Here is a 26,749-nt window from a genome sequence, read left to right as displayed (position 1 = left end):
TTAAAATGGAGAACCGGAAGTTTCAGAACTTATTTTGTGAAATGTGTGACACACCTATGTGCTATCATGGTACGAATCCTCCGAACATAATGGGTGGCATTTTTGAAACAATCCTCCGAATTTCAGATGCCCGTTGTTATCTTGATGGAACACAGTGTCATCTAAGTGAGCGATAAAAGATGGGAAAAAGTGTACAATATTATGACATGAAGTTAGAAGATACAGGGCGGCGAATAAGAAATTGATACAAACTCAAGGCTTTCAATCATCATAATTTATTTTCAATCACCAATAAATTCGCATAAAATGCCGCAGTCATTTTTTTGCTGTGACAATACATCAACCATAATCGCTTGCTCAATTTCTTCATCAAATTTACCGTATAAAGTGGGCCATCGCATATTGTTGAGGCACCACTAAACTCGGCAACACCTACGTATGATGGCATATAGGCCTCGCAAAACGTAACACAATCCATCACCCAATTCCCTGTAGCAGGAGCCTCACGAAAGCTGGGTTTGTGTTGGCGCAGTCGACGTTGCTCCTCTTGCAGTGCCTGAACTTTTTCCCACTTCACAGAGCTTGTAAACTGCACTCCTCGTCATGTCGGCACTTGAACGTAGGCGCCTCGTCACCTGGACAGGGCTTTTTTCTGCCTTCCTCCCAGCTTCATCAAAACAGCGCACTTGACCGCACTGGGCGGGCTTCGGAAGATCCTGGGTGTTCCGAAAGGGAAGGAAATCAAAACAGAGGCGTTTATTATTAATGCAGCAATGTACGAGGTACTTTCGCACCTCCTTTGCCCGCAGAATATTGTCCCTCTACCCTTCAACAGCACAAAAAATTAAAAATGACTGCCTCCAACAGGGCGACCATCACTACCGCCAGCAGACAGAAGGGCTTTGGCGCGGAAAGGTCGCTTGCATGCATACTAATTACCATGCAAAAACTGCTAGAATAACAACAACAGCGTTGACAAGACCTGGCTCTAACACGGCGAAGCATTATGAAGAAAGCAAGGATTTTTATAATTCCTGCCGTGGTGGCACAGTATTCAGGACGGCCAGCTGCGGAGCTGGAGTACACGGCATCGAACCCGCCTGCAACGGCCGCGTTTCGATGGAGGCGCAACGCAGAAGGCGCCCGTGAATTTCTAGGCGAAATTCTAGAGGCCCGTGTACTGTGCGATGTCAGTGCACGCTAAAGAACCCCAGGTGGTCGACAGCGTCGCTAATAGCCTGACCTGCTTTTGGACCTTAAACTTCAATAAACCAAACTAAACCAAACCGATTATAGTTCGCCGGTTCCCCCGAATATACATCGGAGGTTTGAATCCCTGCCGCAGAAAAGGCTCAAACTTAACTAGTAATTAATAAGTTTATGCTGCACGAAACGCTGAATCGCATGACACCATTCGGAACATCAGGCTGCCTTTCATTGGTTCGGGCATCGTCCAAGACAACTGAGACCATTACTGCGTCATTCATTTCCTCAAACGATCATTTTTCGATTTCCCTTTGTCCAACGGGCAAGGCGTCGCGCCGAATGGGCGATGGCGTTCCGTTGACTCCCTGGCACCGCTGCGAGGAGACGGTGTCGCGTTCCATTCTTAAAAGCGAGGCTTAAGCTTCCTCCAAATTTTCCATAAAGTCGATTGCCTTAATGATTTGCAAGTACAGTTCAAATATATGAGAAGGTGCAAAGCGCTGATGATGATCGGCTAGTTGTACTTCGGTGGGCTTGCTTTGTTTGTGAAACGAATGATTGCCTGTACGTTAGCGAGTCCCAATGCGCGAGAACACAGAAGAGCGTTGAGCTGTAAGCACTGATCAAGAGCCGCATAATAATTATATTTATGCTGGAGCGTTCAGTGCAAAAGCAGCGCTCATACTGCTAGTGAGAGCGTGGTGACCGGCTCTGGGATAAGCGTTTTTGACACGCGCCATTTCTCGCAGCAAGATTCGAGGTAACCTGCGACATATCTCCCAATAACAAACTACGAATCTTTTCGCCCTCTCCTAATTTGAACAAACGACAGTAAAAGCCACCGCGGTGGCCCAGTGCTTATGGTGCTCGGTTGCTAACTCGAAAGCAGTACGGCGTCCCTGGTAGCCCGAGTCGCTTTGCGTCGTTAAACTCCATAAACCAAACCAAACCAAACCAGTAACAGCTCTCTGTAACCCATAGGCACACTTGAGGTCCGACTGTGTGCTCAAGTACTCCCATTCCTTGGACAAGCTGAATCATATGGTCCCATATCACTGAGAACTGTGAACGCCGATATACGGGCCCAGGCGTCCACTGATGGCCAGGGAATTTTCTATCATGGTACCCTGCTCCGAAAGCTTGTTTTTCTCTCAAAGTGCTTCACACGGCTTTGCTCAGCTGTGCGAGCTGTTTTGACCGCGATCCCGTCATTAGTGTGAAAATGTTCCTGGAATGATGTCTCAAGCTTGTCCGAAAATTTTTGCTTTGTTGCTGGCGGTTCAGACGCCAAGCTGCTTGTAATACTCACATAGCGGCCTTTTCTTGAAATACGAATGCATTCCAGAAACAAGATCAGTACATACCTGCTTCCCGAGCGTCGCCCTTGATGCTGTCGCGGCCGTGTTGACTGTGGCGTCGCCCAGGGACTCGTGCTGCGTAGGCAACTCCATCTCGCACAGCTGCGTCTTCACGCGGAAAATCAGACGCTGGAAGCCTGAGTTCGGCGATGAACGTAACCAGCACTGTGCGCCGGCCCCCGTGGCATCCGGGTCCGAGGGACTTGCCGTGCTGCTAGTTCGGGATGTGGCCGTCTCGATGCAGTCGTCCATGGCGACGCTTCTCAGTTCAGCCGTGCCTCTACTGCGCCGCAGCATCGCGCCCTGCTTCATGGATGCGGCCAGTTGTCGCAGGATGTGCCTTCGCAGCAAGAGCTTCCTTTCCTTGGTCGGTCCGTTCGCTGTCTGCGTTGTTAGCATTTCCTCCGGAGGTGCGCCGCGCGAGACATTTAGAACGCGGGATGATGATGATGATGATGATTATGATGTCATCAGGCCCGCGTCCGATATCCTGAGCGACCTCTTTCTCTTTCCACGGTTGACACCCTTGGCGTAAGGCGATTGGTGGTATATGATGGTTTGGTTTGGTTTATGGGGTTTAACGTCCCAAAGCGACTAAGGCTATGAGAGACGCCGTAGTGGAGGGCTCCGGAAATTTCGACCACCTGGGGTTCTTTAACGTGCACTGACATCGCACAGTACACGGGCCTCTAGAATTCCTCCTTCAAAGAAATGAGGTTTCGTGATCATCCTAGGAAAGGGAGAAGGCTAACCAGCTGGGCATTATGAACGGAAATAAAAGAGAGACAGAAACTAATTTAATGGAAGCAAAGATGGGCAGGTCGGTTGGTGGTAAGGAACACTCTCTAGCTCATTTGCTATTCATTTTGTTAATTGCCAGTTAATTAATTATTTGGTTAATTTATTTGGTTAATTATGAAGACAGGAAAATGAAATTTGTGCTCAGCCACGTAAAATTGTTAACTATAATCTAGAATGGATTATAATTTCGTTCGATTGCTTTACTGCTCGTAATCTCTATTTCTATTTGAATGCAGGTTTGGTTTGGTTTATTGAGGTTTAATTTAACAAAGCGACTCAGGCTATGAAGGACACCATAGGGAAGAATAGCTCCGGAAATTTCGACCACCACCACCACCACCTGGTGTTCTTTAACGTGCAGTGACATCGGACTCCATAATGCTCGCCGTTGGGTCGCGAATTTCGCCCTGTGGGCAAGCTATTCTAGCAGAACTGAGCGCAAATGAGCATTACTGGTAAAAGAAAAAAACTTCTGGGGGCACTTAGCCTAAAGTGCGTAGATGCGAAAGCATTTTCGAACCACTTTCTCTCTGTGGCACTGGTGACGTCACCACTGCATGACGTCACAAATAATGACAAATTACTAAGTAGAAATGACTAATTAATGGCTAATTACATAATAATCGGTAAATAACAATTAACTGCTAACAATTAACTGCTAACAATAACAATTAACTGACGCTTCGGCTTCACCTTTAGGAGTGGAACGCGACAGCGTGTTGCAGCGCTGCCAGGCAGTCCACGGAACGCCACCACCCGTTCGGCGCGATGCCTTGCCCTTTGGTGGTGGTGGTGTGACACTATTTATTAACAGCCTTTATGTTAGGCGTTCAATAGGTCCTGGGCCAAGGTCACGAGGGCGCGTTGCAGGTTCAGGTCCCGGGAGGCAAGCCAGATGGGCCACGGTGGGGGTGGCGGGAAAGGATGGGCGGGGGACTGGAAGGCTACGTGGCACTGTGTAAGGCAGTGTTCTATGTCTGCATATGTGTGTGGACAGTTTGGGCGTGTGCCGGTACAGATAAAGTTTGGCTGGTGTACGTAGGAGATTAAACTGTATTCGGTGAAGAATGCGAGCTTCACGGATCGATAAGGTTTGGCTTGGTTTATGGGGTTTATCGTCCCAAAGCGACTAAGGCTATGAGAGACGCCGTAGTGGAAGGCTCCGGAAATTTCGATCACCTGGGGTTCTTTAACGTGCACTGACATCGCACAGCACACGGGCCTCTGGAATTTCTCCTCCAAAGAAATTCAACCGCCACGGCCGGGATCGAACCCGGCCACGGATCGATAAGGATGGGTGTGGGTTGAACGCAACGTTTTTTTAGGAAAGGAAATGGAGCAGTAATTCTCTGTCATCTCGGTGGACACCTGAACCACCCCGAACAGGAAGGGAGGAAGTCAGAGTGAAAGAAGAAAGACAAAGAGGGGCCGTAACGAAGAAAATGAAAATTGTATTTGAGGAAAGGAAATTAAGCAGTAACTGTCTCGCATATCTCGGTGGACACCCGTCATCCGTTTGTAGAGGAAGGGAGGAAATGAAAATTGTATTTCAGGAAAGGAAATTAAGCTGACACACCTGCTGACAACCTCTTGCTGACAACCTTGTACGCGACATCGGATACAGGTCATTGGGTCGAAAAGCCGTCGGCGTCGTAGTTGTGAGCACCGGGCGTCGGAAGAAAATCGTATCATGCCAACCGTTTGCCGCACAATGTTCGTAATGGTGGGATACGTTCAGCGTTTTGTGCAGCATAAAGTTACTAGTTAAGTTAGAGCCTGGTTCACTGCAGGGACTCGAACCGGCGACCTATAATCGGGGGAACAGGCGACCTATAATCGGGGGCTGCGTATCAGGCGTGGTTCCGGTGTACACCAAGACAAGTAAGACGGTTACTGCGTGATCTCCTTTCCTCAAAAAAAAAAAAAAAAAAAACAGTTTTCTATTTGTCGAACGGGTTAGGCGTCGCGCCGAACGGGCGATGGCGTTCCACGGACTCCCTGGCAGCGCTGCAAGACACTGCCGCGAAGCTTAAGCATCCTTCACTTTTTTTTTTTAGATCTAAGATTACGGTACTGGGCATTATTCAGCGAAAGCTGATTGGCATTAGCAGCTGAGAGGTCAGTAGTCGCAGGCTTATTTGGACGTTTGGCTTATTTGGGCGTAACGTGTCACACAACAGTTGTTGTGCCATGTGCAAAGCAATCACTGCTTTCATTGTAAAAACAATTTCCACTCTATATGCGCCAGTATAAGTGGACGCCTAATACCTAACTCTGTGAGTACCGCCGGTCTGGCATCTTACAAAGACCAGGAAAAACGACCCTTTTTAATGTCTACAAGTTGGCTGTCACCATTTGCAAACTGATCAAAAAAGGACTGCACGTGCCCACAGTGAGATGAAGATGAAGTGCACACAGTACTTGGCAATGCTGGACAAGGGCGTCTGGTGTCGTCTGATGAACGGCTTCTTCTTCACTCATATTGTAATACACAGAAATTACACCTGTATTTTATATGTAAACAGAGCGATTTCACCTTCTATGTCATTTGCGATTACTAGACCTCTAGATTCGCTTCTCGCTAGCTGTGGAAACCCAATTCTCATGGCTGGCGATTTCAATTCACACCATGTGTCTTGGGGCTACCGCACAAATCTATGTGGGAAGCGCCTTTGGGACTGGGTTTCTGATAACAGCCTTACGTGTTCAAATTCTGGATCAGCCACTTACCTTTGCGCTCAGTCTAAATCTGTTTTAGATCTTACATTCACCAGTCCTGGAATTGGCATAATGAATTGGTCGACTGTTGATTGCGGCTCCTCAAGTGACCACATACCTGTTCGTTTTGATATCTTATGTCGTGTAACTCCTGCGGCTCGTCCGTTGCGGACGCATGTAATTTATGACAAATTTGAGACGATGTTGCGCTCTGCCCTCGCATCAGTTTCTAACATCGCCGAAGATCACCAGTCAACAAGCATATGCCTGGCTTTAGAGGATTGCCGGAAAAAGTCAGAGTTCCTGGTGCGGCCCTCAAATGGGAATTCCTCTAATCATTGGTGGAACGCGGACTGTACGAGGGATTACAGGCGGAGGAAGGCAGCATGGAAAAAGCTTCTTTATAACCAATGCCCAAATAACTGGAAAGATTATAAATTCATAGCAGCCACCTTTAAACGCACAGTTTCTCGTGCGAAAGAGAAATATGACTCTGAACATTTTGATTTTCTTTCGAAGTCAGGCAACCGACGGGCATTATTTGGCTTTTTACGGTCCAGGAAACAGGTCCTGCCTTCTCGTGATTTACAGTCATTAGTTATGTCTCCAAAGGAAGCTATCGAGGTGGTTGAATCAATTGCCGCGGGCTTGCATTAGCGGTTCTCGTCTCTATTTCCTTTGCGTCCCGTGTTTGCGCACAGGACGCCAGATAATTATTTCACTAAAGTCACTCTTTCGGAGCTTTCTCAAGTTGTTCAAAGATTACCAGGTTCTGCTCCCGGTCCTGATGGTGTTACTTCAAAGATGCTCAAGATTCTATTTGAGGCGTCTCCGAACTCTTTGTTACACCTGGTCAACTATTCTATCAAACTCGCTTGGATCCCTTCTGAGTGGAAGCTGGCCAAGGTGATCCCTTTACTTAAAAACCAGGGCGGAGGCTATGAATTGGAAAATATTAGGCCTATTTCTCTAACATCAAACGTGGTAAAATTAATAGAAAGGGTGTTACTTATGCGGGTTTCTGCTTTTGTGGACCGCAGAACTATTCTCAGCCCGTGTCAACTCGGCTTCCGGCCGCGATGTTCGATATGGCATGCACATGTAGATCTTGAGAGTCGTATTCTTCTAGCTCGTCGTCAACGCCTGTATGCTGCTTTGGTTACGCTCGACGTCTCTAAAGCTTATGACAGTGTAGAGCATTCCATCCTAATACACAGGCTACAGTCCCTCCAGTTTCCGGAATATCTAGTTGCTTGGATATCTGCGTTTCTCTATAACAGGGAATTCTTCTGCGTCCATAATGGGGTAAAATCCGAGAGGTACAAACAGACGAGAGGTGTTCCGCAGGGAGCTGTCCTTTCGCCTGTGCTGTTCAATATTCTCATGAGCTCCATTCCTCTCCACCACCATGTTCGCACTTACCTCTATGCGGACGACATAGCATTTTTTGCGGCTGCGCCTGATATACATTCCCTCTATGATCAGTTTCAGTCATATTTGAGTTCTCTTGAGCTCTGGTTGAGCAGTTTACACCTCTCATTAAATGTTAACAAGTGTGCCGTCCTTGTTTTTCCTCTACAGGATCCTGTCGTGCTCTCTCTTTCATGCAAATTTCAACCAATTCCTCAAGTTCAATCCCTAAAATACCTGGGCGTCATTTATGATGACAAACTCACCTGGCGGCCTCACATTGACCATGTTGCTGTAAAAGGGACTCGTGCCGCAGGCATGTTACGGAGGTTATGTAGTCACAGGTACGGCATGCGCAGGGATACGCTCCTAATGATTTACGTACTGTATGTTAGGCCAATTTTAGAATTTGGCTCTGTGTTGTTTTCAGGCTCGGCTTCATACAAACTTCGTCCTCTCATCCTTTTGGAGAGGGAGGTGCTTCCGATGTGCCTTGGCGTCCCCAAATTCGTGGCTACCAATGTGCTGTACCTTGAGGCCCGCATTCCTCCTCTGTTAACCCGATTTCACTTTCTAACTGTGCAGACTTTCCTCAAAATCTTTGAATCCCATTTTCACCGTTCGCAAAGCATTTTCTGTTGCCAGCCGACCTCCTTTTTTGGTGTCCACTGGCCTCGTTTTCATACCCCACAGGTTGTGTTCGTGCAAAGGCTGCTTGAGCCTTTAAACGTGCAGATTTACAACATCCTTCCAGCATTAAGCAGTGGGTCCTCTGTCCACATTGTTTTCGACAACATTTTTCCTCAAAACGCGAAACTTTTACCACCCCGTATTTTAAATGGCCTATTAGAGGATCATTTAAGGTCTCTACCTACAAAAATTGCAATAGCAACCGATGCCTCTCAGTGCAACGAAAAGGCAGGGGTGGGAATTTACTGTCCGAGTTTAGACTGGTCCTTTTCGCTGCGCCTTCCGGATTACACCCCTATTTTTCAAGCTGAGTTTCTGGCAGTAGTTCTTGCTCTGCGCAAGCTTGATCCTTCTATTTCTGCAGTGGCAGTCATTACCGATTGTTTATCTTTGTGTTCGTCCCTCGCGTCGCACGTTGACTGTCCCACTTTAAGCACTTTTTTATCGCTTCTTCCTTCGCATTTGAGCCTTGTTCACTTGATATGGGTACCCGGCCACAGCAGCGTGACTGTCAATGAGATCGCGGATAACCTTGCAAAGGCTTGCCTAGGCGGCCCTGTGTTGCCCATCATCCCGGCTACAGCGTATATCACAGCATCTAGGTTCCGGCGTCGAGCGTTATTAAGCGTGCAAGACACAACACTTTTAACATCGGTGGAATATCAGCATCTGAAATATTCATGGAGCAGGAAAATTTGTCCATCTCGGCAGCTAGAAGTATCTCTGACGAGGTTGCGCTGCCGCATCCCCCCTCTAAATTTCTATCTGCACAGATCTGGTTTGGCGTTATCTCCCCTCTGTGCATTTTGCCGTGAGCCTGAATCTATCGATCATTTTTGGCTCCATTGTCGTCGTTTCACCTCTTTGAGAAGAAGACTGCTGGAGTTGCCCTTACAGCAACTTGGCCTCAGTTTGAGCAGCCCACACTTGCTATCATTTGGTGCCACCACACTTGGGTTCAGCCACAGGTCTGTTTGTGACGCTGTTCAAAATTTCTTGCTGGAATCTCATCGACTACCTTGCTAAAGCTTTCAGTATTTTCTTTTTATGCTTCATTTTTTCTTTTTTCTTTTCGAATTATTCTCTTTTCTCTCTTTCTCTCCAATCCAATCTCCTTTATATATATATATATATATATATATATATATATTATGATTATTATTATTATTATTATTTGTTTTTAGTTTTGTTAATTTTTTTTCCCATCCTCTCCGTGCCCTTCTTGTGGTAGACTCCCCCGGTGTTCCTCTCCCGTGTGCTTTCCTTTTGCCTTTACTACGTACAGGTGAATACCAACCTTTTCCACCCGATTCTTGGCCGATCCCCCAAAGTGGGTATGTGCCATTCTGTCGTAGGCTACAACAACATATATTGGGCTGTTAAGGCTGCAAAGTAGTACACGCGATTTTTTTAGGCTTAATACACATCAGGACTCTCTTTCCTTCTTAAAAAGAACTTATTCATTCATTCCTTTAACGGACAATTTTTGTTGTGCTGAGTAAAAATTGGTTCACTGGCCTATGTCGCTGTGTTGACGTACGGCGGCGAAGAACACATTTCTAGCAGAGAGAGTCGAAATGAGAAATCTTCTTTCCGGTCGATTCAAGATCGTGACGTCGTGCCCCAAAAGGACGGGTTGCAAAACGCATCGACCAGTCGGTGGTACAGATCGGACGCCTCCTTAAGCGAGTTTCCAATAAGCATCATGGTATGCAAGAGTCCAACATCCTGCGTCTCGTTCAAGCCTTCATCTGCTCCCGCATCACCTACTCTGCGCCCTACCTACGTCTCACTCGTGCCGAAAGCGAACGGCTAGAGGCGTCGCTCCGAAAAGCGTACAAGACGGCCCTGGGCCTTCCCGTGTTCACAGCTACGATAAGCTCATGACTCTCCGAATCTCCAATACCGTGAGCGAACTTATTGAAGCAACCCTCACTGCCCACTACGAGCGGCTCTCACTCACACACGCTGGCCGAGCGGTACTGCAGCAAGTTGGGATCTCCCCGCCGAGAGCGGCCCCAAGTTATGCTGAGCTTATTCCGGAATATCGCCAAAATCTCCGCATCCCTCCCATTCCCCAACGGATGCACCCGGAACACCATGCCGAGAGACGGGCCGACCGTGGACGTCAATTCGAGAAACGCTCCAGCGGACGTCCGGACGTCACGTATACGGACGCCTCTTACCATCCCTCGAAGCCAGCGACGGTGGCGGTAGCTCTCGCCCCTCACCGCTGCTGGTACACAGCCTGCAGCATTCGCAATGCAGAAACAGTCACCGCAGCAGAGGAGGTTGCCATTGCGCTAGCGCTAGCTGATCCTGATACCAAAGTCGTCATCAGTGATTCTCAACAGGCTATCCGCAACTACGATGCTGGCCGTATCTCTTGCCAGGCGTTACACATTCTCCTTTCTACTGCACCCTCTTCCAACTCTCGCTTACTTTGGGCTCCAGCCCACGAGTCGCTCAGCGGAAACGCCCAGGCGCACACTCTCGCCTGAGATAGCTGCCGAGCAAAGTGTATGATCAGCCTCCCTGCTTCCTCTGACACTAATATCTCACGCGCTTCTCTACTCACCACTTACACGGACATACTCCAACACTACCGGCTCGAAAGATGTCTCTATCCTTCCGCACACCGTGATCTAACAAGACGCGAGGCCGTCCAATGGGGCAAACTACAAACTGGCAGTTTTCCAAACCCCCTCTTGTACAGCAGGATCTTTCCGCAACAGATAGACCCCATGTGCAAACACTGCTCAACTCCAGCCACTCTCATACACATGGTGTGGACTTGTACACATTATAACACAAACAACCCAAACATCCCAGATACGTGGGAGTATCTCCTGCGTACTTCCGAGCCGGCAGGCCAACGCCGGCTTATCCAGCGCGCGGTGGAGGCCGCGACATCCCAAGGGATCCCCGCCGACCTCCTCTAAGCCAGCGCAACCGGTCCTTGGACTGGTCCCCTGTTTTTGGGAGTAATAAAAGAGATCACCACCACACCAAATGTTTTCCAGCGTATGTCAGTATATATAGCTAGCCTCTGGGATCTGTGTCAAAAAATTCAGGGGGCACTTTGACTGTCTAAAGTGCGTAGAGGCGAAAGCGTTTTCCGCACCACTTTCAGTGCTTCTGTGGCACTGGTGGCGTCACATGTAATTGAGTACTAATTACTAAGTGATGACAAATCACTAATTATTGGTTAATTACTGATTAATGCCTGAATACTAATGAACTGCCAATTAAGCTTAAGCTTCGCCTTTAGGAGTGGAACGCGACAGCGTGTTGTAGCGCTGCCAGGGAGTCCACGGAACGCCACCACCCGTTCGGCGCGATGCCTTGCCGTTTCAACGCAACGGTTTTTGAGGAAAGGAAATGGCGGAGTAAATCTCTGTCATCTCGGTGGACACCTGAACCGCACCGTAGAGGAACGGAGGAAGTAGAAGTGAAAGAAGAAAGACGAAGATGGCCCGTAATGAAGAAAATGAAAATTGTATTTGAGGAAAGAAAATTCGCAGTAACTGTCTCACATATCTCGGTGGACACCCGTCAAAATTCAGGGCGTGTGGGGTGAACTTTTTTGACCTAAAGTGTGGTCACTGATGTGTGGTTAAGATGTTAAGCTTCGCCTCTAAGAGTGGAACGCGAGAGCGTCTTGCAACGCTGCCAGGGAGTCCATAGAACGCCATCGCCCATTCGGTTCTACGCCTCGCTCGTCGGTAAATTGATTTTTGAGGAAAGGAAATGTATTTCTCTCTCAAATCACGGTGGACACCTAAACCTCGCCGGAAGGGAAGGGAGGAGGATGGCAGTGAGCGAAGACACCGTATTCACTAGGCGTGCCTATGTTCATTCCAAACCGTCGAGCGTACATGGCGGAGTGGATAGCATGCTCGTCTCGCACTCCGAAGACCGGGGTTCGATTCCCGAGCTCGACCAATTTCTTACTAGGTTTTATTTATTTATATGGCCTGACTAGAGAAGTTATTTAGGCTAATTGGGTAGTTAAGCAATTAACTAAGCTCACTCCCATTTACTTGGAGCTCAGTCCCACTTACTATATGGTCCCTTCAATTGGTTGCGTGGTTACTAGCCAAAGTACAATTGGCCCCGTTTGAAATTGGCGCACTGTGACGTCATGACCGTTTCGACCAACTGAAAAGCGTGACATTCTCTGTCGACAACTGCTGCTTACAACGATGAGACATTAAAGGCTTTCGCCTTAAAATATCTGGCGATGCACGCATTTCAATGCGAAATAGGACACCGGTGGCGACACCTGAATTCAGTTTTTGGTGTTTTCTAGCTTAGAAAAGCTCAGTTTTCGATGGAACTCGTCTCTCTGCAATTCGAAAGTGTTACCCTATCGTTACAGGCAAACTCCACGATTGTGCACTATTCTCTCGATTGAAACAAAATGAGCGGGGACGGCACATTGGCAGGGCACATTGGCTGGCCGTGCTCCGCTGCTTGGTACACCAGATGTCACCACGACGCAATTGGTATTGTGTCCATATGCGCAGGCCGGGTGACGATAATCGTATTGCCAATCAATGAAACTTTCTGGAATGAAACTTGCGTAATGTGCCCGGCCTCATGGATTAAACCAGAAGAAAACGCGTTGCTCGTGTGCTGTATGCTATATAAAGCGTTCTAGTCTCTACTTACTTTGTCCACTGATGCTTGAAATGTTGACTGAATATCATGATATCGCGGGAATCGCTGTACTCCGTAGACCTACTTATCCTCATAAAAGTCGATTCCTGCAGGCAAAACATTGGGTAAATTGGTTTGGTTTGGTTTATGGGGTTTAACCTCCCAAAGCGACTCAGGCTATGAGGGACGCCGTAGTGAAGGGGTCCGGAAATTTAGACCAGCTGGGGTTCTTTAACGTGCACTGACATCGCAGAGTACACGGGCCTCTAGAATTTCGCCTTCATCGAAATTCAGCCGCCGCAGCCGGGATCGAACCCGCGTCTTTCGGGTCAGCAGCCGAGCGCCCTAACCACTGAGCCACCGCTTTTATTGCGTAACCACTAATCCGATGGATACCAACGTTAACCAAAATCAATCGTTGTCTGTTCCCTTGTCAGCTCACAGCTTCCCTAGCGCGAGCGCTCCGTCCCGTGGCACTGCCCGCTCCTCGTCTTCTACGAAGCACAAATCCGGGCTTTACACATATTCGAATGTAGTAAACATTCTCTATTTTTTCTGTTGATACCTCAACCACGCTGTGAGGGGAGGGATGTGGGAGGGAGTAAAAGAGTGAAAGGAGGGCCATAGTGTAGGTTGGTGGTGGTGATGGGGAAAAAAATGGCTGAGGCTTAGCTAAGGTTAAGCCTAGTCAGATGCGAAGCATATTGATGGCTAGGCTTGGTAATACATGGCTTTCCTTGGTTGAATACTTGGTCATTTTAATACAACCACTAGAAGCCTTCGTCGTGGGGGAAGACAACGGCATGGCTACAGCGGAACGCCGACCAACCCCGAGAAGCGCGTTGGGTGAGCGCCTGGATCGCCACGGAAGCCGCGTCCGCCTGCCCGGTGGAGCGAGCGTTTCACCTACACCGAGTGTGAACGCGCGTTCGAAATGCGCGGGAATGCCGCTCGAGGACATTCCGGCGTCTGTGCGATGGCATCGTTCTCCCTCTCCCAGCGCGTGACGGCGATCTGTCGTGACGTCATTGTGTCACGTGGTTTGACGTCACCATACCACGTGGTCTGCACGGCGTGCAACCGCAGCGACGGCACAAGTTGGAGCCCCGTCTCTCATCTGTCGTGACGTCATTGTGTCACGTGGTGTGACGTCACCATACCACGTGGTCTGCACGGCGTGCAACCGCAGCGACGGCACGAGTTGGAGCCCAGTCTCACATCTGTCGTGACGTCATTGTGTCACGTGGTGTGCACGGCGTGTAACCGTCACGAAGGGCTTGGGTTACCTATTGTAATATGCTTCGCATAAAACTGTTGCAAAGGAGACTGGGAGACCGGTCCTCGTGAACGGAAACCTCAGTCCAGGACTCCGACAGTTACTATCCTGCGTGCCCCCGAGGTCGTTGTTGATTGCTCAGGCTACAGCTTAACCGAGCGGTGGCCGTGAAGAGCCCCAACAAATCGGGAGAAGGCTCCCGAATAATTGCGGCCACGGGGTTCTTTAACGTGCCCTCACATCGCACAGCACGCAGGCCTACATCGAAACACGGCCACGGCGGCCGGGTTTCAACTTAGATCCATGAGTTTAGCAGCCGAGCACCACCATTGACCTACCACGGGGGTCACCTTTTTCGTTCATTCTTGCAAAACATGTTAACAGGCCTGCTGTCAACCATTTACTAACTCTGGCGAGCCGCTGAAGGAGACGGCAGACGTCGGCCACTATCGCCGGCCTCAAAATGTTCTCTACTTAGTTGCTTCTTAAAAAGCCCACTAAGGAGAAGGAGGATAAACTATTTACGCCGACAAATGTATCTGATGGTGTGGGGTTACAGCCCGATCAAATGGCCATGAGCCCGTGGCGTTTGGCGACTTCTAGGGCTCTTGTCACAACCCGGATCTGTGTGTCCGAGTCGGAGCTGAGCAATGCGTCCTCCCACTGGTCTGGATTCAAGAGCTGCAAACCTCGAGGACGGGAGTCCCGAGGGCAAGCCCAGAGTATGTCGGATAGAGTGGCATGTTGGCCACAGTTAAAAACCCACTAAAGAACATAAAGGCAAAATATCTTGAACGCGACAGTACATGGCTGAGCTTATAACAACGTTTAATAAAACAACACGCTATTTAAATCCGTCGAGATGAAATATATGAGCCTTTAGGTGGCGAAGATGAAGGTTGTTGCTACTACGGCCACCTTGACTGGTTCTGGTCAAGGCCCGCTTTGCCTGGACAGCCGCGAATTGGGCGATTCGGCGTACCTGAGAAGGTGAAAGACAGAGGAAAGGGAGTTTGTTTGAAACAGAAAGTTAACCGTTTGCATAGTGTATTTTTGCATGCGAAAGCAGCGCTGAGAATGAGCGGAAAGACATGACGAAAGGTTTTGAGATTCATCCGACTGCCTGGCATTCTCAACGCGTCACTCGAGGCAAACTCATTAGCATCCACCCAAGAGCAGCTATACGGCTGCAAAGGAAAGCAAGAGTTTTACAGAAGCTTTGCAGTTGAAGAAAAAATTCGCCCTGGTTGCGGGTCGAACCCGGGATCGCCACCTATTCGCGGCAGTCACTCTGCAAATTTCTAACTACAGAGGTTCTGCCTAAGCTGTTAAGCTTTCCTTCGTAGCCGTATGGATGCGCTTGGGTGAATACTATTCACCAATGGAATTGTATGAAAATTGAAAATGCCTTGTGCGGATACCGCAAAGGGTTCAAAATAGAGGGTGTTTTCTGAGCTGCACCAAATTTGCAATAAAGATGGCTCACGTTAGAACAATCTTTTCGGTCGCAGTTAGCTTGCAAGGCATGGTATCAAGCCACTCAATAAACGAGTGCTTGTGGACTAAGGTGGTTAATTCACAAAATTATTTTAACCTTTTAAACATTGAGTTTACAGTGTATGGTTGCAATAGGGAAATATATGGGAAGCCTAGCCATGCCCTAGCTGCACTGTGTAATCAAAGGAAAAAATATTGGATATCATTTAATTATTCTTCCTCCTCATTCGAAACTGGTGGGCAAAATAGTTACGCAGTATTGCTCCATGGCAAGCGCTATGACTGCGTTCCTCCCCTCTGTTCTCTTTTCTGATGGAGGAAGGAATCGGTTCAGGAGAGGATGTTACGTCAAATTTCCACGTCACCGGCACTCTTTGCCGAACAGTTTCGAATTGAAGCGGGTTGCAGAGGTGAAATAATTTCGCCTGTAGAACCCACAATTTTTTTATTCCTTTCTTTCAACGCTCCAGCTGGTGCATGGGCAGGTTTCCCTTGAACTTCACTATTGCGGATTGCATTTTAAAGTCAATATTTAAAAAAATTAAATAAAATAGTTTGATTAAAGCCGACTCATGGTGGAAGTGCCCATTATTAAATGGGTAACTGAAATAAAAACGTGGTAATGTGATCAGTCTTGCATGAAAATTTGGTGCGCTTAAAAAAAGGAGAGAGACTGTATGAGCTTCAGCCATCTGTGTAATATTTTCTCTGTAGTAACCGAAGACGATCAAAAAACAGTCTGCGCAAACCTATGTGTACTTCGTGACTGAAGGAGATGGGGGTTAAGCGACAAGCGACTTTCATGCAACACAGACTTGAGTACTGTAGCCAGTCGTTGTTCCCTACCGGCTTGCCCTACACCGCTTCTAGGAGATCCAACGCCCGTCCCAGAGCCGTCCTCCCGATGTTGACGACGTAAACCTGGAACGCTTCCTGGACTGCTTGCTGCTCATGGAGCTGCAGGACCTGGGAACCCAGGCGTTGTGACTTGCGTACGAAGCGCCTGTCCCCCCCGTAGTCCGTTGTTCCCGTGTTGAGGATGGCGTGGGAGTTGCTGGCGGCGCTGAAGCTGGATGGCGGGATCTAGGGCAGTAACACAAAAATATATTGTTGTGCGATTTGCTTTCTTTATATATATTTATTGAAAAATACATTTAAAAATAAATCATAGACAAATTCGCAGAGCCGCCAGAAAGTGTTCGTGCGTCATCCATCCTAGAAGATCAGGGAATATTGCCTAAAGAAACTCTAAATTATGTGCGAAGCCATTTCTAACTTCAAATGTACAGAGAAGGACGAAGAAGGAAGGAAAGACAAAGGCTAGACATCTCGGCTGCCTTGGTCCTTCGTGTCTGCGCCATTCACGTTAGGAATGGAAACTCGCGTCTTTTCGATTACCCTCCTTGTCTTAACTAGCCCGTTTAACGCCTCCAGTTATAATGAGCTACTAACATAATCTATACTTCGTCTCAACTAGCCCGTATTGCGTCTCCAAGTGTAATTACTACTTACCGACTATATGTTTACATAGTTGTATATTTGAACTGTATTACTGAGTTATTGAAAGAGAAAGACCCTTTCGATACTTGGCGGTTCAGTGTGGGGACACTGCGATCCCTTTGATTTTCGACTAAACATGCACAAAAAAGGCTCGGAAATACATTCGCTAATTTATCGCGTGTCAGCCAGAAAAATTATGCTGACTAAAGCCTTCTAATAAATTTTCTGAACCATAAGGACTACCACAACTGTCTGTTTCCCTTACAATGGATGATAGGGGCTTCACCGCACTTGGACATAATTATTTCTCACAAGCAGCCTGTATGCGGAGGTTAACTTTAGCGATGGAACAGCTTAAATACATAGCCCCATTAAAGCTGTTTGCCAGACGAAAATCCTGCGCCGACGCTAAGTTATAGACGTGTGCGAATAATAATTTCTCACGCGCAATAATAAATTGGGCACGTATATAACCAAAACGGTTATTCCATAGATGAGCAATCTGTGGTCATTCTTGACGGCGTTTCTCCGACGTTTGTGGAAGAAGTGGAACGTTTCAAAGGCGACATGAGTTGTAGATATTGTACGGTAGGGAACTGTCGAGGAGAGCAGCGATCACAGATATGGGGCGCACAAGTTTGCGAAGTTACAGGCGCTATGCATGCATGGGCTGCAGCGTCCGTGTGGAATGATTTTCTCGTTGGATGTTTCTCGCGATATTTGCCAGTGCATTTAAAACATTCGAAATATCACCCATCCAGGGAGAGAGGTGACAAAGATGGCTGTGTCGCCCACTTTACAAAAATGGCAGCAAGCAATCATTGTCGAGGTAGAATAGCTCATACTACAGAGCGAGCACTGCTTCTCCCATGTTGTCCCCATGGCCCCCTAAAAGTTCGTAGAAAAGTTGCTCCTCAGAACGCGATAGCGTAAAGTAGCTCATGTGGCCAAAATTCAAAGGTTTTCATCAGCGTCGTTCACCATGAGCAAAAAAACCATTGAAAATACCCATAGAAGCAGTGGACCACCTAGGTTGCGTAACCTTGTGGCGTTATCCCAACTGTTAAGAGTGGACAACGTGGTCCTGGAGCCGGGTGTGACTCATCGCAAAGCAAGGGACATGACGAGGCCTGGCGCCGGCGGCAGAAGCATAGACGACGACGGCCGGGGCTGTTGCACTCCAAATCACCGAACCTCCGAACCGATCGAAGGACGCTGTGTCCCACGGGCCTGGGAGAAATTACTGTCAGACGAGTGTCGTCGTTAGGCAAAGATGCGGCGAGAACTTGTGACAGCAGCAGCAACGCTGGAAGCAGAGATGCACAGGAAGCACGGCGAAAGCAGCGGTATACGTTGGCCGAGTCGGCCTTCGGGTCACCGAACGGGATGATGCTACGCAAGGTCACGCTGAGCGAGGCTGCTAATTGAAAGACGCTGTGTCGAAGGGGTCTCGTGCTTCGGCCATCCGGCGGGGGAGTTCGAGAAGGTTCAACCACCTGCGAGGAGACTGCGGGATTCTGCTTTCCCACGGAGGCAACGCACAGAAAACTTGCGGCAGTGGTCAAGGTGACGCACCTGTGTTTGATGACTGTCTTCCCCTTCTCATCCCCCGGGCTGTGAGAGAGCGAGAGAGCTTCAGCACCGCCCCGTGCCGTGGGTGGTACCGCCAGCGTCCTCAATGGCCCATCCGATTGGACAACGTTATTCGAACCAAGTTCCCCAGTCAGGGATCTAGGGAACGCGAACCGTATTTAACGGGATGTTGTTGTGTGATCGGAGCATTGCATTCGATTCGATTCTCATCTGTAAATTTGTAGAATAAACCCTTCTGTACAGTTTCCTCGATAACGCAGTCCGACATCGTCATTCGGAGCCGGTACCTGCGAGGCTAAACGAGTTAGTCATCTCCAGGACCCCCCCATCGTTAACACTGGATCCACCGGCGGGATAGCAGCCCCATCTTTAACACTGGTTCCAGCGGTGGGCTTGTGGCCCGTTCTCAACACAGGCGGCAGCAAGGGGAGTGTGGCCCCGTTCCCAACACTGGTTGGCAGCAGGTGGGATGGACCGTGCGACATCGTGCTTTCTCCACGGGTGAGCGTTTTGGTTTTGCTATGGGATTCGCCAGGCTTTAAGATTCAGAGAATAATCTTGACTGGGAATCAGGGCTTTGTCGTTTGAGAGGGGTTATTCTCAAGGCATTGTGGTGTTAGTAGAGCCAAAGCGGAGAAAGCGTTGTCATGGACCTAATGAGGTTGTACAAGTCGGACTTGCTGTTGATATGCGAGGAACTGTCGGTTGAAGTGCCTAGCAAACTAACCAAAATTGAATTGGGCGAATTCATTCTTAAACAAGTCAAGCATAACGATCAGTTGCTGGTAGATACGTGGAATTTGGTACAAGGGGAAAAAGCCCGCAAAGTAAAAGCCGACCAGGAGGCTAAAGAGAAAGCCGACCAGGAGGCTAAAGTAAAAGCCGACCAGGAGGCTAAAGAGAAAGCCGACCAGGAGGCTAAAGAGAAAGCCGACCAGGAGGCTAAAGAGAAAGCCGATCGGGAGAAAAAAGCACGTAAGGAGCAAGCTGATCGAGAGTGGGAAAAAGAGAAGGAACGGCAACGGCAACAGTGGAAGGTTGAAATTGAAACAAGGAAACTAAAGATATTAGAACTTCAAAACGAAATACGAAGAAAGGGCGGTAGTGTGAGAGCCGGAACTCCTGAAAGAGCAAGCGATGCTTATGAAATAGGTCCGCAGGCAAGACCCGCAAAGTCTGTGACCGTAGCCGAGTTGGTAAATCGCGACACCACGAGGGAAGTGGCAGAGAACGTGTGCAACTGGTACGGTAGTCCAAGGAAAGCCGCAGAATCCGAGACCGTGTCCAGTGTAGTTGGACGTAATGCTAAGAGAGAGCATTCCGAGATAGCGTCTCAACGACGCGAGTGCGAGGATTCTCCTCCAAGTGAGGTAGGAGTGGCAATGGACAGCTTGGTCGGGACAGTTACGAGCGCGACCCTTTTCAGTAGAGTCGATACAGGCGTCAAACCGGCAGAACCGCGAAAAGGGAGATTTTCCTAGCGAGAAAGGTTTCGAAGTTGAAACAGCGGAAACCCCTTTTGAGAGTAACAACCGCGGTAAGAGCGAGTTGGGATGTCACAGTGGCTTCAGTGACAAAGGCTCCGGAGAGGCTACCTTGGTAATACTGGCACAAGAAGAGTGCGAGGCTGCCGAGGAAAAGGATAGCCATAAGAGCCAGGCGGGCTCAGTTGTAGCTGAGCACTGCAGTGCAGAGAATGGCGCGCAGAGCGACAGCCAGGCGGGCTCAGTTGTAGCTGAGCACTGCAGTAGAGAGAATGGCGCGCAGAGCGACAGCCAGGCGGGCTCAGTTGTAGCTGAGCACTGCAATGTAGACAATGGCGCGCAGAGCGACAGCCAGGCGGGCTCAGTTGTAGCTGAGCACTGCAATGTAGACAATGGCGCGCAGAGCGACAGCCAGGCGGGCTCAGTTGTAGCTGAGCACTGCAATGCAGAGGATAGCGCGCAGAGCGACAGGCAAGCTGGAGAGGACAACTCCCAAAGGAATGAGCTAGGGATCTCAGGGACAGATTCATGTCCGTCTGTCAGCTGCGTGGAGCTGGCACTCTGCTGCGAAGGCACAGAGGCCAGTTTGGAATTTAAGGAAAATTTCCAAAGTGCGACTGAGAAACTAGAGAGAGCTAGTTGCGATCAAGAAACGCACGCGGTACAGTCTAAGCGCAGAAAAAGAACAAGGGCAAGAACCAAGAAAAAACGAATCAAATTCAAAGCCCTAAATTCGGTTGCGCGGACAGGTGAGAAAAAAAGAAATGCGGTGGAAGGAAAGGCGAAGCCTTCCCGCGTTGCGCCTCGTAAACTTGCAGCTGCAGTTGATGATCTCGCGACGCGTGCAGCTCGTTCGAAGGCTGACGGCAGTGATGAAAAGGGAAGAGCGCGTCTTCCAAGCAAAACTGGCGCGAAGTGCATAAAGGGGCATCGGCCTGCAAGAAAGACTAGACCGCGCCGTCCGGACAAAAAGCCAGTTAGGAAAAAGGCAAAGCGGCACAAGAGATCAGAAACCGCAAGGTTGCGCGGCACTCAGCGCATGCGAACGCAGGCGTCGAACAACCGAGACGACACATGCAGGCGTGTTCGGCGGGCGCACTTGAAAAGGAATCGTCCTTCACATTTGGCACCGCATTCTAGGAAGCGCGCATGGCGAATGGGTAGCCGAGCTTCCTGCTTGGGGCGAGAGAAAGAGGTACCTTCTCGCGCTGGTCACTGCTCGTCGTCCAGAGCCAGAGTCGGTTATCGACATTGTAGGCACGACCAAGGTTTTCGTAGAGCCTCGAGGGGGCGCGGAAACGACAGGGAGAGTCGGGGATCGTTTTTTTCTGCAGCCTTTTGTCACGAGTTGACCGCAGTACAATCAGTCAAAGCGCGACCCCGGCGGGCGCGTCTGAAAGACTAATCCTTTCAACTCGGCGGCGGGGAGTCAGCTTTCCCCCCCGCGTGGCGACTCGAAGTAGCTGTTTCGTTTTTTTTTTATTCCTCTTTTTTTTCTGTGTGTGTTTATGAAATCAGGCAGGGAAAGGCTACTTTTCAATTAAAACAAGTTGATCGGAGGTTACTGTTTTTTTTCCTTACCTTAGACAAAGGCTATGGCGTCTCTGAGTTAGAAATCACAGGTGTTGATTTCCCATGCTACCAAGAGATAACGGCACTCACAGGAGTTCAGCTCGCGTAGAACTACGCTTAGAGTCGCGTAGACGGAGATTTGATCCCTTAATTGTCTGACACCTTACCAAAGGGAGCCTCACTGACATACACTGAAATGACCGAAGAGAAAACTCGTCTGCGGGAAGCGCTCGTGTCCAGACCTTTGATTCGGGCCACTTATTTTGTTAAAGAAGTTCAGTGTGACGCCAGTGATAGAGGACTGGGTGCTATTTTAAGTCAAGTTGGCGACGGCCACGAAGAGCACCATGTTCAGTACGTCAGCCGCAGGCTGCCCTGTAGAGAAGAAGCGTTCAGCGCTTCAGACAAAGAGCGCGCGTTTGGTTTAGACGGCACAGATGTTGTCGGGTTACCAGAGCTACTTGAACGGCGCAAAGTTCATATTTGAGACTGATCATCGTCTCAAACATGCTTATGACAGTTTTGTCCCCCCAAAGATGGTCGCTTGCTTAGACGGAGTCCTGCTCTCCAAAAACAGAATTTCTCGATGCGTTTCAGGAACGGAAAACCGCACGGAAATGCTGATGGATTCAGCCGATTGTTGTAGACAGGAGTACTTGGTAGGACCACCTACTGTGTGTGGGTTATTGTTTTTAACCTTGGTCCAAGCAGTCCGTCTTTGGCGATTTCAAAGGGGATATTTTGCGCTTTCTTGGCACCAAAATTACGACAAAATTCAGTAATGTTTTAGTAAACCTTTGTTGTCATTGTGGGAAGCCTGGTGGGTCTTTGGCAAATTCCGAGCGCTTGCTTGTGGGTCAGTGCCCTGTCTCGTGGAACAGTCCACTGATGCCATTCTTTGTTGAATGTTCGAGCTTGGATGCCATTTCTGGAAACCAGCCCTTCCACCCGACTCCGGCCTCATCTCTTCCTGCCCAGCGGTCGTGAACGCTGGCCATTCGAGATTTTTCGGGCCGCGGACGAGCTGTTAAGAGTGGACAACGTGGTCCTGGAGCCGGGTGTGACTCATCGCAAAGCAAGGGACATGACGAGGCCTGGCGCCGGCGGCAGAAGCATAGACGACGACGGCCGGGGCTGTTGCACTCCAAATCACCGAACCTCCGAACCGATCGAAGGACGCTGTGTCCCACGGGCCTGGGAGAAATTACTGTCAGACGAGTGTCGTCGTTAGGCAAAGATGCGGCGAGAACTTGTGACAGCAGCAGCAACGCTGGAAGCAGAGATGCACAGGAAGCACGGCGAAAGCAGCGGTATACGTTGGCCGAGTCGGCCTTCGGGTCACCGAACGGGATGATGCTACGCAAGGTCACGCTGAGCGAGGCTGCTAATTGAAAGACGCTGTGTCGAAGGGGTCTCGTGCTTCGGCCATCCGGCGGGGGAGTTCGAGAAGGTTCAACCACCTGCGAGGAGACTGCGGGATTCTGCTTTCCCACGGAGGCAACGCACAGAAAACTTGCGGCAGTGGTCGAGGTGACGCACCTGTGTTTGATGACTGTCTTCCCCTTCTCATCCCCCGGGCTGTGAGAGAGCGAGAGAGCTTCAGCACCGCCCCGTGCCGTGGGTGGTACCGCCAGCGTCCTCAATGGCCCATCCGATTGGACAACGTTATTCGAACCAAGTTCCCCAGTCAGGGATCTAGGGAACGCGAACCGTATTTAACGGGATGTTGTTGTGTGATCGGAGCATTGCATTCGATTCGATTCTCATCTGTAAATTTGTAGAATAAACCCTTCTGTACAGTTTCCTCGATAACGCAGTCCGACATCGTCATTCGGAGCCGGTACCTGCGAGGCTAAACGAGTTAGTCATCTCCAGGACCCCCCCATCGTTAACACTGGATCCACCGGCGGGATAGCAGCCCCATCTTTAACACTGGTTCCAGCGGTGGGCTTGTGGCCCGTTCTCAACACAGGCGGCAGCAAGGGGAGTGTGGCCCCGTTCCCAACACAACCTTCCCACCGAATTGTAACTGCGTACCGTGGCAGGCGGCTCTTAATAGGTTGGGTGAGCCACACCGGCAGCACTTGCAGTTATCTTTTTTACTATACACTAGATCTTAATGCCACGTCATGTGTCTCCATTCCGCTCACTGCGCAGACCTTTGCAAACGCTGGGAGCGTTACGTCACCGCGAACAAGGAACGCCGCATTCTGTTTTTTGCAACATATATGGTGCAGAAGTGGAAAGAAAGACTTCTTAAAAATAGGTTTTGAGGAAAGGAAATGCAGTTACTGTCTCTTCTCTAGGTGGACACCCAAACCGCGCCATAAGGGAAGGGATAAGCAGGGAGTGAAAGAAGAAAGTTTCAGTTCAGTTTATGGCGGTTAGACCTTCCAAACATACTCAGGCTATGAGGGACGCCGTAGAGAAGGGCTCTGGAAATTTCGACCACCTGGGGATCTTTAATATTCTTCTAAATTGGTTTTCGAGGAAAGGAAATGGAGCAGTATCTGTCTCACATATATCGGTGGACACCTGAGCCGCGCCGTAAGGGAAGGAAGAAAGGAATGCTGTAGTGGTAATCTCATGAATTTCGATCAACTTGGGACCTTTAACGTGCACTGACATCGCACAGCACAAGCACGCCTTTTGCGTTCTGCCTCTATCGAAACGCGACCACCGCGGTCGGGTTCGAACCCGGGTACTCCGGCTCGACAGCCGAGCACTCTATCTACTCAGCCACCGCGGCGAGTTAACGTGTTGCTTCGAAGCACAAATTGATCAACAATGGCGGAAAGGCACCACTTTGCAGTAGCCACTGCTTCGACAAGAGGACTTGTCTTTCTGGTCAGACGAAGTCTGATAGAAACGCTGGCTAGAAGGCTTAGGCTTCCTGTCGCCTCAATATTTTTCGCCTGTAACGTCCCTTACTCGAAGTGCATGAAAAATGCCCGCAGACTAGCAGCTTTTCCCACTCGGGATGGCATAGACTACATATGAATTGATCTATACCTTTATGTCCTCTTGCGCTCCCTACTCCTCCTGGGAAGAAGGCGCCGACTCGGTGACTGCCGCACCCAACAAGGCCCCTTCCAGGGCGGTGTGCTGCTCAGGCCGCCGCATGTCTCGTAGCTGCGTTCTCTCGCATAGATTCAGACGCTGGATGCCCGGGCACAGAGCCGGCCTTATGTAATACGCTCCACCCCCGACGGCCTCCAGGCTCCAGGAATTCGTCAGGGTGCTTTTTGGGTTGTTCCGCGTCCCATCGTCAGCCGTGGTAATGCGGCTGTAGTCAATCGCGTCGCTGTTGCGTCCCAGCATTGTTGTCTGTCCTCCGAAGAGACTTGAGGGCGAACTGAAAACTCACTCGGAAGCCTCAGCAGCTCTTGCCTTCTAGTCACCGCTGGTGGTGACGTCACTTCAGGGAGGCGGGAACACGGATTTTGTTTACGTCACGAGACATGTCAATCAAGTGAAAGAACGCGTTCGGTCGCTGTGTGCGGAACTCTGAAAGTGGCGTTCGCTTCAGCACGAGGAGAGACATGCCGGTACCTCCCGCCGCCCCGCTGTTGTTCGCGGTGCTCAGTGAATGTGATCGGCGGCCTCGGCGGTCGCGCGTGCATGACAATCCTTTCGACATGCCTGACGATGCTTTCTGAAGGCACTTCAGGCTGTCGAAGCTACTTGTACGCCAGCTATGCGAAGAGCTCAAACCCCACCTTGGACCAACGAGGAAAAGTGCGCTCACAACAGAGCGCAAAGTACTCTGCGCCCTACGGTTCTTCGCTACCGGGGGCTTCCAGGCGGCAGTCGGCAGCGAGGCAACTATACGGCTCCCGCAGTCGTCTGTGAGCCGGACGATTTTGGCCGTCGCTCAGGCAATCGTGCGTGTCGGCACGGAGAAAAACTGGGTGTCGTTTCCTTCGACTCCCGAGGAGAAGTCCCGCGCCAAGGCAGAGTTTTTGGAGCGTGGTCTCATCCCCCGCGTCGTCGGGTGCGTCGACGCTACGTTGATCGCCATAAGTGCGCCCAATAATCTTAGCCCCGGCGAGACGCAGGCTTTTACAGCTGCGCCTTTCGCGCCTTCGTGATGTGCTGACTGAGCTCACACGAAGGCTTCACCATGTAGGTATGTTCCTCCATGAACTCAACGAGCACTTCACGCTGGCGCATCGAGACGTGCGGGCCCAGGCGACAACCTTTGTGCGTTGACATGACGACTAGTGAAAATGTCAAGCTGACAAGTGCTGAAACGTGAAAAGTCTCCCGCGCAAGTTCAAAATGCCTATCGCCCTCTCGCGAACACAAAATAAAACAACACAATTGAGAGCGCCCTCTCGGGAACGCAAAAGAAAACAAACCAATCAAGAAGCATTGAAACCGTCTAAAAATAAATTCTATGCTTATTTTATAGTCTCTGAGTAATAAATTTGCAGTATTGTAGCCAAATGCATTCATTTAGATTTAGAGGTTAAAAAATTACCGACGATTACGTTACTTCCTAATGCGAAATTTGAGCGCAGCAAATAAGCTGTTTCACCTTTTCGATAGTGAGTCAACCCCAGCTGCGGAGTTTGTTTCATGGACAACGCCGCCGATGCCGACACAAACAATATGATACCCTCGCTTCCGCAGCGCTAAGAACCAGGTCTAGCCGTGGGAAGGTGGTCACGTATTCGTCGACGTGCCGGGGCCTACGTGAAATAACCGGCGCGTCGGCAACTGAAGAGCACCCTATCCGCCACACAAGAACAGGGGGGGGGGGGGGGGGAACCCTTTCCTCCTCTTTCTGCATGGCGGCGACGGTGTTCTATGCAGTCACGTTATCTTGACTCTCTAGCGGCGTCAGCGGCATCCAGCGGTATCAGTCGGTCGTTATCAGTCGGTCGCTGCTAGCGCTGGGGGGATGAAAGGGGGGCGGAGCTGGTTACGAGGCCGACGCCGACGACGACGCGAAACCCAGGAACGGACGCCAAAGAGCT

General features: G+C 49.7%; 1 protein-coding gene and 1 long non-coding RNA gene across 2 annotated transcripts; both read right to left on the bottom strand.

Annotated features, from left to right (window-relative positions):
• Positions 1 to 259: 259 nt before the first annotated feature.
• On the bottom strand, positions 260 to 3,006 carry LOC149363760 (uncharacterized). Its single transcript, XM_089573712.1, has 2 exons — positions 2,571 to 3,006; positions 260 to 716 (listed from the first exon to the last, which is right to left on the bottom strand). The coding sequence occupies exons 1-2, from the start codon at positions 2,961 to 2,963 to the stop codon at positions 504 to 506; spliced, it is 606 nt and encodes a 201-aa protein (XP_089429838.1). The 5' UTR covers positions 2,964 to 3,006; the 3' UTR covers positions 260 to 503.
• Positions 3,007 to 14,962: 11,956 nt separating this feature from the next.
• LOC149363759 (uncharacterized) lies at positions 14,963 to 25,158 on the bottom strand. The gene is made up of 3 exons (XR_016288584.1): positions 24,780 to 25,158; positions 16,465 to 16,701; positions 14,963 to 15,103 (listed from the first exon to the last, which is right to left on the bottom strand). It is a non-coding gene; the product is annotated as an uncharacterized LOC149363759 (long non-coding RNA).
• Positions 25,159 to 26,749: the final 1,591 nt, after the last annotated feature.

Source organism: Amblyomma mixtum, chromosome 2, assembly GCF_055824585.1.
Source record: "Amblyomma mixtum isolate Tamu chromosome 2, ASM5582458v1, whole genome shotgun sequence".
Lineage (NCBI taxonomy): Eukaryota > Metazoa > Arthropoda > Arachnida > Ixodida > Ixodidae > Amblyomma > Amblyomma mixtum.
This window is presented reverse-complemented; position numbering and strand designations above follow the sequence as displayed.